Consider the following 11,006-nt stretch of genomic DNA (forward strand, 5'->3'; position numbering starts at 1 on the left):
TGATTCCCAAAACATGATTAGAGTGTCTCATATATAGGTCTGAAATCTTACTTTTTTCGCTCGCGCTTCACACTCGCATCAATTGTTTATACCTACATGTATACCTCTAATGATTACAAAAAGGTGCTTAAAATGTCCATTTTTAAGGTCGGAATGTCAAAAAAACTTCAGCTCGCGCCTCGCATTATTTAATAGTTGAAAAACGTATCGTCTTAATGGCTAACTACAAAACGTCCTTAACAGGTCCCTTTTCAATCAAGCCAGAACCCATATTAAAAATTTCTGCTCGCGCTTCGCTTGCAGTAATTATCTAATTAAATACACATCCTGTTCACGAACATTGCCCAAAATATTCAATTTTCAGGATAAAATACCTGAAATTCCAAAAACTTTCAGCTCTCGCTTCGCGCTCGCACTATATATATTTTGAATATATTTGAATAGGGTTTATGACATTAATACACTTTTTTGTTGTTTCATAAGAATAAAGCTTAGAAATGACTGTTAGGACATCGGCGTCCCCCCCTAATTTTCAAGAACAAAAGAAAAAAAGAGAAAAGGAAAGGGATAAGGGTGAAATATAAGCCTATTATTTTCCAAAAATTTTATGTTGAAATCTATCAAAAACTAATTTTTGTAATGAAAATGCCGAAATTTTTGCTCGCTCGCTTCCCTCGCTCACAACTTGTCATTAATTTTCACGCGATATGCCGTATTGAGCCTCCTCAATTTTTTTTGGCTCAATACGCCACTGGAACAACCCCTTTAAAGAAACAAACAAAATAAACTTTGAGTGGCCGATCGGGGAAAATATGGGTGAAAAAAATTTCGGGCCCCCTATTGGCAGGAGCTGGATCCGCCCCTGCCTCACCCACAGTTTCTTTTGATTGATTAATTTAAGATTTACGAATTTCGTACAATAAAGTACAAAAGAAATAGCAAGTGGACGATGTCACCGGTTCACTCAATTGCATACCTACCAAGATGTGCACATAACTGTCTTGTGAAATTAAACAAATTTCAAAATGTCACAACTTACTTATTCAACATCTGATTTTGATGAAATTTTCAGTGTTAAGCTTGGTTGATTTTTCTGTTTTTATTCAAATAAACGCTTTTTAGCGGTGGACGAAACCTATACAATTAGAGCACAAAGTTGACAAACAACTGCATCAATACCATCCTTATTTGATTTTCGTTTACTTTATTAAATAAAACACATGATTACCTACTGAAATATCTCTTGAAGTAGAAAACAGAAAATAATCGTATGGAATGTGGGTTGCTTTCTTTTGTATTGCATATTAAGTTTAAACACATTCTCAACGAGCCCCATTTTTTCCATATAAGAAAAAGAACAACATCGAGGGGCCTTTTACATAAATATTTTATAATCATTTTGAGTCCGGGTTACCCTGTAAGGACACCCAAACTGCTTTATTGCTGACGTGCTTGCGGAGTTATTTTTTATGATGCATTACAAGCATTTTAAATTCACATTTTCTAATCCCAACTTTAAATAGGTGATTTTCATGATTTTGTTACAATGAGAAATTCTTTAAGTAGAGCTGCAACTATAGATCACAGAAGCATAATATGTAAAAAAAAAAAAAAAAACTCTTCTGAAAGAAGGTATAACGGGGAAAATACAAGACAAATATACAAAATTGCTTTATATATTTTTCACGCACACACAGTTCAATATAGATTGCACAAGACGAATACTGGATTACAATTAATTTGATCAAAATAATTCAAGGTTTGAATGGAATAGAATGCATATTTGCATTAGACCATCATGTAATAATTACAGTTCCATATCAAATTGGAGAAATAAATAAAACTATCTATACAGATAATATTGATTCATCTGAAACATGTCTAACTTAATGTATTCAATTTTACTTGTAAACAAACTTAAAAATTGACATCGAGCTTGATATTCCCTCCAAAGTTGCATGCTTGCTAAATTAGACCAAGTTAACCCTTGGTATTTTACTTATAGCAACATGTATTGTACACCAATGAAATTATCGACATTGAAATACAGGTAAATACAATCTCTTTGTTTTTTAGAAAATTATTGGACGGATTGTAATTGCACAATGTTCGTACAATAAACCAAACTATCTGAACAAAATGATAGACAACTTCTTTTACATAGATTACAAAAGAATTCAAGCAACACTACCACAAATAAATTAAACTTATATTTAGAAAATGGTTGCGTTTTAAAACATGCAATGCCCTTCTTATAACTTTCAGAATAAATATATAAAAAAAATATTCACATGTCTCATGAACCGCAAACCTGGTGGAGACATTACTTGTAGAGAAAATAGGACCTACTGATGTAAAAATAACTCTTTGCTTAGACCTTTTTACTGACCCTTTGAAGAATCTTCAACGGTTCCAATCAGATGGGGCAATAATAAATATTAAAATACAAATTGGCCCTTTTTTCATGAATGACTAATAGAAGAATATTAGTTGGAAACGTTAGATGACGCCCTGCGTAGTTTTTAAATGATTATAGTGCATGGAGGCAATTTTCATTTCAGACAACAGCAACGAAAGGTCTAACATAGACTTGATATCTTCATAAACATGGGGCGTGGGATTCCTTTTTTTAAGAAACAAATTACAGTAATTGGCATTCAAGTTTCAAACATAGGAGTATTAAATGCACAAAAGCAGCACACCGGCAGGTGCAAATGCGTGTGCAGACATTTATGCACATTTAATGATGGAGAAAGCTGCACCCTAAACATGCTTAAAGGTGCTGAGATTAAATACAAGTGGGCATTTTATAGAGTGTAAACAATATTCCAAACGGTAAATTTTTTCATCTTTTTATATAGTCGGCCGTCACCCCAGCCTTGGAGTATCTGCGAAATGCAAATTCTTCGCAAATTCAAGTTTTCACCTTTTTCACACTGATTTAGGGTGCATGATTTCGCCCTAAAATGTACTACAGTGTTTCGTTAAGTAGAAAACATTTGAACTCTCATTTCTTTGTTGGACTTATGAGTTAACTTTTTTTTCAATTTGTGAGCCTGTGAGTGGTTACCTATTGTTTCTCCTGATACATTCCATATTACATCACATCATTGTCATTCTGCTAACGCCAATATACATGTGTATTGTTTTTATCCCAAAAGTAGATCTTTCCTATCCACAAAGAAGACCTTAGATCTCTTTGACATATGAATCAAAGCATTCTTCGATCACTAAAATCAATCCCATTCTCTGTATCGATTATTGATTAACCGCGAACAGCAGATGTTCACTTTCACTCGGGGAAGTTGCCTGGTAAAGGGCATCAACTGTCATTAATGACTGCAAACATTACTATACTCATTCAAGGTTGTATCCAATAGACCATTGCCTTCTAATAACCCAAAATAGGTTTGTGCTAGGCGACATGATCAGAATAATTGCATTCACCAGTATGGATTTTTTTTTTGCTGTCAGTGAAAATGGATAATGCTTGCGTGACGGTATCGCTTTAAATACAGTTGTTGCTGCTATGCCAGAAAGGCCATGCATGCAGTGCCACTTAACATGAATCTAGTTGGTCGACAGTGGGATGATTTCTACGATTGATTTTACATTGATTATTGTGTACAACCAGCCCAAAGATCAATGATTAACTTAATGTTACAGAGTCCTCAATAAAATTGTTTTCAATCAATGCTCTTCTCTCTTAGACAGAAAACAGTTCATTCCTGTGATATAATCAATCTAAGCGTTTACAACTATAGAATATCATACATCTGTATGAAACTCGAATGAAAAACAATTTTGCAATATTTTTAATTCTTGATAATTCTTTGTGGTATTGTCTACTCGCATAGTTTTTCATGTGAAAGTTGACATCAATGATTTCAATCTGCAATTTCTCTCCGTTTCATTCATTTGAATTGATCACATATATTTGCTATGGCACTAAATAAAGGGAATAATCAGACAGGCACATCATCACCTAATAATCTTCTTCTTTTCAGCCGGTTTCTTCTCCAACTCTCGTAAATGTTTATAGATATCCGGCGTGACGGTCAAGGTGTATTTCTGATTCAGCAATCCCGGATACGGTTGCGTTGCAGCAGCACCGCTTCTCTGGACACTCGGGTATCCGCAATCGACCATCGGATGACAGGCGGTGATGAAGAGCAGACGGTCATAAAATTCGACTGTTTCTCCCGCGTATTTCAACATCCCTTCTGTCAATTCGCGTACACCCTGTTGCACTTGCCCCTGACTCGCAATCTCCATCTGTGGTGGGAACTTTTTCTGTAGCATTGCTAACCATTTTGCTTTCGGCATGACGATTGGCAGCGTCTCGATCTCCCATCGAACGTCGACTCGGATTTGCTGCAAGTTTTTGATAAGTTTCGTATACGGTTCGTCGTTATCTTCTTCGGTTAGTCGTTTATTTGCTGCTGAAAACAAAGGTAATGTATTCATTGGTCCCGGTCGGTGAACAATTAAGACTTTCCCTAAGGAAGAGATTGTTCTCATTATATGCGCAAATGTCACCGCTGGATTCGTAAAATGTTCACTGGCGTCTTTCAGCATCATCTTGTCAAACGGCGCATCTTTCTTACCTTCTTCTAAATCCAACGACAGCTGTCGGAAGTATTCTTCAGCGCCGACGTGCTTGATCTTAAAGGGCAACATTCTCTGGTTGCTGGTTTCCTCGTAGTGTATTAACCCGGGGTATATGTTAACCATGGGTTGAAGTAAGCAGAACTTTTCCTTGAGCTTTTCCGCGAAGCTGCCTTTGCTGTTGCCGACGTACGCGAAGCGGTCATGGGTGTCCAGCTCCAGATGTTTGTGAACCAACTTGTACATGGCGTCCTCGTAGACCTTGCCAAAACTGAAGATGTCATTGTCGTCATAGAGCGGGAGATGTAGCCTATCCGACCAATGTTCACTGATGACAGCGAAGGGTTGCGGGATACCCGGTAGAAGTGGGTCTCTTGGTGTGAAAGGCCCCGGGTCAGACACGGGTTTATGGACATCCGTCTCCTGCATAGTCTGCGAAAATATAATAATACATAACAAAATGGGATATATTAGTATTTAAGTATATCCTAGTTGATTAACACGGACTCTCTCTTGATGAGCGTGCATGAAAGGCAAATTTTCTTTCAGGCTATTGACCCTATAAATTAATTTAAAATGCGTCTTTACAGGTGCCTAGGAAAGATTCAGGAAAAGGGGAAAGGGGGTTTCACCCCAAAAATGAAGGCGAGTTTGGTAATGTCTACATTTTAACATAAAACCTATATTTCGAGGGGATGCTGCTATGATGGTTTATACACTGTTAGAAAAAATAAAAGAAGTTCCTGCAGCAGAGTCTCGAGAACACCTGTAATCTTACCGAATTGCGTAATCTTACAGGAAATTGGTATTTGATGTATGGAATCTTACAAATTTCCTTGAATAAAACACCCTTTTCCCCTTTTTAAACAGACCTGTTCTGTTAAATTGCAGAAAAATTCTTGTTTTATGAATTTACAGAATGATTCTGTTATTGCTTTCTACAAAATCTGTTTATTTTCTGTAAAATCACGGGTTTCTTACCAATTTCCTGTAAGATTACGCAATTCGGTAAGATTACAGGTGTTCTCGAGACTCTGCTGCAGGAACTTCTTTTATTTTTTCTAACAGTGTAACATACTTAGTGCCCCCAGAAAAATATGTGAGGTTGTTCCATTACCAGTTTTCCACGGAGGACCATGTTAAATAAATAGAGAACCTAATATGAAAAGTTCCTTCCAGAAATAAATAGATCACATAGATCGATATGAGTCCACAAAGACAGGACAGTTTTATGTAAATACAACATAGAAGTCGTTATCGAATGTCATATAAACTCATATCATTTAAAGCTGTCCTCACGTCGATATAAGACCAAAGAACTGTAATAAATTTGTGCATGACAGCATATAACATGCGTATACTTGCAATGATTAAGAAGTTCGGGACAGAATTGTTTTTCTGTAATATAAATATAAAATGGCAGTTGTACAATAGGATCAATGTCTAATCTAAAAAAATAATGTGAATTATGTTTTTCATCAATGATGTCTGTCTGAACAAAATGAGTAAAGCACAGAGTGTAATAAATCAATAAAACAACATAACGATAACAAATAATACCGGAATATTAGTAATAGTGTGAATTGAAGAGGACGATGATGATGTTAATAGGCCTAATATTGATGATAACAATAATGATAATACAACAATAAAAAAAAATAATAGTAACAATAATGAAAATATTGCATGTAATGACACCAATAATGATTTTAGAAATCATAATGATGATAATTATGCTCTTACAATGTGGTGGTAAGCCAAATAACAATGACAATTTTAATGATATTACAAAATTTACAACGTTGAGAAATAATGCAATTTAGGTATATGTAGTTCATGTGTTAAAACCTTACGGTATAGAGTCCTTTTAGGTAAAAAAAAAGCTATGTTCTTCAAATTATTATATAGGTAGGCCTATTTCTTGACTGCTTAGAGTATTTAATATAGTCATGCAAACAGTAGATGTGTACTACTTTCATGTTATAATATTACCACCTTACCTTTGCTCTTGGGTAGTTTCCACCAGAAGCAAACATCCCGTCAATGTTAAGAATATTGGATATTTCCGAGCGTAGATGGGACATGGTGGCCTCCGCTCACCTCACGGTGCAAGATGATCAGATTATCAAATTATCCATTTTAATGATTTTCTCCCTACGAATATGCTGCCGAAGAATCAGTATCGTTTGGTATTGAGGGACAGAGATATCAGACAATATTTTGTCTCTATGAGCCGAGGTTGCTAATGTCAAGTGCGGATAAACTAATGATCGCGTGCTAGTTTGAACTCAACAGGTGTTTTGTTACTAATGCTTTGTGCCTATACACTAAAATTCGTTCAAGGGTTCACGCACACACACATGACACAGAGCTGTCGCGCCGGGTTTTCGCTCGCCCCCACAATTCATGCCCTTCTACACGCTGATCGGGACGTTTGTGGTGTCAACGAAGCGGGCATAGCGGTTACCATGGTGCGGAGACGCCTGAACAAATTTGCATACACACACAAACCACGGAGAGATGGATGTAGAGGATAGTCCCTATTCTTCGGAGAGGTTTCACAAACAATACATTAAGGTCTACCAATATAGGCTTTTATCAGCACTGTTATTGTTCTTCTATTGATATCTATCCGTTAAGTAAAGGTTTACAAGGGTTCAGACTTTGGATCTTTGAACACAATTTCTGAGGCAACTGATAATGATGCATGAAAAAAAATGTCGGTACATTCGAAGCAATCAAATTAACATTTCGAGTAAATACTATTGTGAAAATAAAGCGAGCGCAGAAATATGATTTTATAAGGCATTCAAACAATTTAAATCTGCCTTCAAATTTTGTCTACATATGATGTATATATATATATATATATATATATATGATATATATATATATATATATATGAATATATATACATTCTTGTACCATTTGTCCAATCATTTCTTTAATACATAGACATACTCATGTCTTATAAACTTTCATAACATTTTTTTCTTATAGATTAACGATTACTAGATATTTGTTGGTGAAAACAAATTCATTCTTCATGCTGCAACATGCATGATTTATCCATCATTTTGCAAACCTGTTATTAACTTAAAAGTTCAGAAATCTTATGGGTTTTTCAGCATTTTCTATTTTGATGTAAATAAAAGGATATTTGTATTTACTTACGTAAATATGTATCTTCTATCGAAGTAGCTAGATATCTTGATATCTCATTTTCTTCTCTCTCTTACGTTCCCCTTATCCCCTCTACTTTTCAATGTTGTCCCATCCCTTTCTTCCCCATTCCTCCTCCTTCATTTTTTTCTTCCTCAATTTCTATCGATTTTTTTTTGAGGGGGCAGGCCCCTAATACTATCGCACCCATGAATCCGCACCCTTCAATAGGGCAAGTGTCAGTAGAATAGTCATATCGAAAGGCGACCAATATTTAGTAATTGATTATATCTCTTTAATTTTTTCCGATCTGAACACATACCGTATTTCTCAAAAATATATATTTTTTCATATTCAATTTAAGCATACTTATCGTTCGGGCGAACTTCCTCTTTAAAGAGTTTTCTGGTAGAGTCTTCGTTCATCAAAATTGTTGAGTATCCGTACCCACCCCCTGTTCCACCCATAACAATAGTAAAGACGGATATTCTTATGAAGAGTGTGACCCACGTCGAGTCGAAGGTATAATGCCAAGAACACGGATCCAAGAACACAGTTAATATATTGAAAATGCCCGTCAAATGACAATGATCAGCTGGCGGGTCTTTGCCGTAAATTGGTAAACCGGAACAGCAGGGGCCCGTTGCAGAAAGAGTTGCAATCAATCGCAACTCAAAAAACTCATGCGCAACTTGATTTTCAACCAATCAACAGCGCGCATTTGGGACTTGCGATTGATTTTTTGGCTTGCGTTTAAACGCAACTCTTTCTGCAACGGGTCCCTGATTAGTCCTAACTTTTGGAGTTGACAAAAGAAAAAAATGTGTCATTTGTCCAGAGTCCAGGACAAAACTGCTATCTTGGTTCACCAATTTTCGACAAAGATTTCTCTGTTTTTTTTTTTTAAGAAGGGAATTCGCTAAAACATTTTCTATTTTGTTTTAATCCTTGGAGCGAACACTCTCTTTTCTCCTACACACCGCTAGCGGTTAATTTGTTTGGACCTGTCACACCACACAATAAACATTTTAGTTGACAAATCAACTTGGCCCAAAAGCACCAAAATCAAAACACATTATTTCAAGATTTTGAAGATTCATTTATGTTATTCTCATCATCTTTTTAAAATATTTTTTTCAGTTAAGCAAACAAGATAAACATGACTGAACATAACATATACGTAGTAATACAGAGGGTCGCATAGTATAGTGGCTAGAGAATTAGACTCAGTTGTGAGGTCGTGAGTACAAATACCTGCTTTGCCATTATCTCCGCTTTCATTAAAAAAAATCCCGAGAGTAAATTATATATTTTTTTTATTTTCATGCAATTGGTTACATACCAGCTATAAAGCTTGGCATTAATGCGGTCAAACGCTGCTTTGCAAAGTTCGTGTACGCGAGTTACTATAATAGAAATAATTTGCTGTAATATAAATACGAAACAATATTCAGTATACATTGACAATGAAAATATAATCAGATATAATTAGGATACAACTTTTGAAGCTTTACATAAACAGTAATGAAAAAGGGGAACGAAACCGGCCCTGATAAAAAAAACAAAGAAATACAACGTATAATTAAACGAATGATGTACATGTACGTAAACCATGGATATTAAGGCTGGATGGAGATGGTAGTGAAATCATAAACACGATAAATTGTGACCTAGATTATCTTCATATATATATATATATATATATATATATATATATATATATATATATATATATATATATATATATATATAAGTGTGTGTGTGTGTGCGTGCGTATGTGTGAAATTATAAATGTACAACAGCTTTGGCAACTCCAGTAGTTAAATATGTTATAAAAGAAACATATGAGAGCAATGGTAGGCGTTGCTTAAATGAAGGTTCCCAAAAGCTATCTTTGGGGAAAAATTCCACGTGATGCCGAAAAAAGTCTTTACCTGGAATCCAACCCTGGCCTCCATATTGGAACACCCGTGCCTTAACCACTAGACCACAGAGACGGGTTAGTGGCTTGGGCGACCCCGATCTGATTGACCTTCAGATAAACAGATTTTAATTGGTATAGTGTCGTGCATGTATAATTTTTCACATTTGTGTAATTTCTCCCAACTCCTCAAAAAAAGTTTGGAAATTTGACTTTGATCGATAATCCCTTTTCGGTTTTAGTAATCAATGTGAAATTAATATCAATCAATGGAAAATTTCATTTTCTTTAAAATGATACCCTTTATGTTATGATTATGCTTCACATGGAGGTGCAGTGCCTTGCAATGTGTGGCTAGGTCAAAATTCAAAAGTTGCAAAATGACACAATATCGAAAGTCACTGTTCTTTTTTCCGTGGTTACGAGTGAGCTTCTCAGCGGGTTTTTAAAATTATTTTCATGCACCTTAACATCAACATTAACATGGAATCAAAGATACTTCTGCACAAGCAAACACATTAGAAACAAACATGCATGGGTATTTCAAACCACGACTCAAACCATGTTATCTCGCAGAACCATCACTACAGAAGCAGAGGCTTGATTTGAATAGATTTTCATCTCTACTGACAGACAAAAAGAATCATGTTCTTTACTGACCCTTCATGACTATATTCTGCTTGTTTTGCAGCTTTTCAATTCAGACCTCATCAAACACTTTTGAATCCTGCTCTTTTCATGATGACATGATCATAACAAACATCGTATCATTTTAAAGGGAATTAAATGATCTGTTGAATGATATCAAATATGCAGTGTGTAAAATTGGTAGTTGGGCGGAATTAATGGCCAAACACAGATCTCCAAACCTTTTTAAGGGGTTTATATCTAAGCAATAATAATAACAACTGAAACTTATATAGCGCTTTTCATGATATCATATCAAAGCGCTTTACAATGTAGAACATACAAAATATACAAACAAAAGTGATATTAAAAATCAAATAACTAAGAGAAAAAAGGACACTGTAAATAGAGCTATGTTGAATATGCTTTCTTCATGAGGTTCGTATTTGCATTAGATCGAAATGAAGTGATATTTGGGATACAACGGAGGAAAGCTGGAAGAGTGTTCCATAGACGTGGGGCACAGCTTGAAAACGACCTGTCACCAAAAGTTTAGTTTTTGCTTTTTTGACTGTTAAGAAATTTTGATTGGCAGAACGAAGGGACCTACTGGGAGTATATGCCTGGATTAATTCGGAGAGATATTTTGGAGCATGTCCATGAAGAGATTTGAATGTTAGGAGTAGAA

At 35.5% G+C, this 11,006-nt stretch overlaps 1 protein-coding gene across 1 annotated transcript; it reads right to left on the reverse strand.

The window, feature by feature from the left end:
• Nucleotides 1–1,187: 1,187 nt before the first annotated feature.
• On the reverse strand, nt 1,188–6,980 carry LOC121415854. Its single transcript, XM_041609229.1, has 2 exons — nt 6,609–6,980; nt 1,188–5,040 (listed from the first exon to the last, which is right to left on the reverse strand). The coding sequence occupies exons 1-2, from the start codon at nt 6,690–6,692 to the stop codon at nt 3,982–3,984; spliced, it is 1,143 nt and encodes a 380-aa protein (XP_041465163.1). The 5' UTR covers nt 6,693–6,980; the 3' UTR covers nt 1,188–3,981.
• Nucleotides 6,981–11,006: the final 4,026 nt, after the last annotated feature.

Source organism: Lytechinus variegatus, chromosome 1 (assembly GCF_018143015.1).
Source record: "Lytechinus variegatus isolate NC3 chromosome 1, Lvar_3.0, whole genome shotgun sequence".
NCBI classification, from domain to species: Eukaryota; Metazoa; Echinodermata; class Echinoidea; order Temnopleuroida; family Toxopneustidae; genus Lytechinus; species Lytechinus variegatus.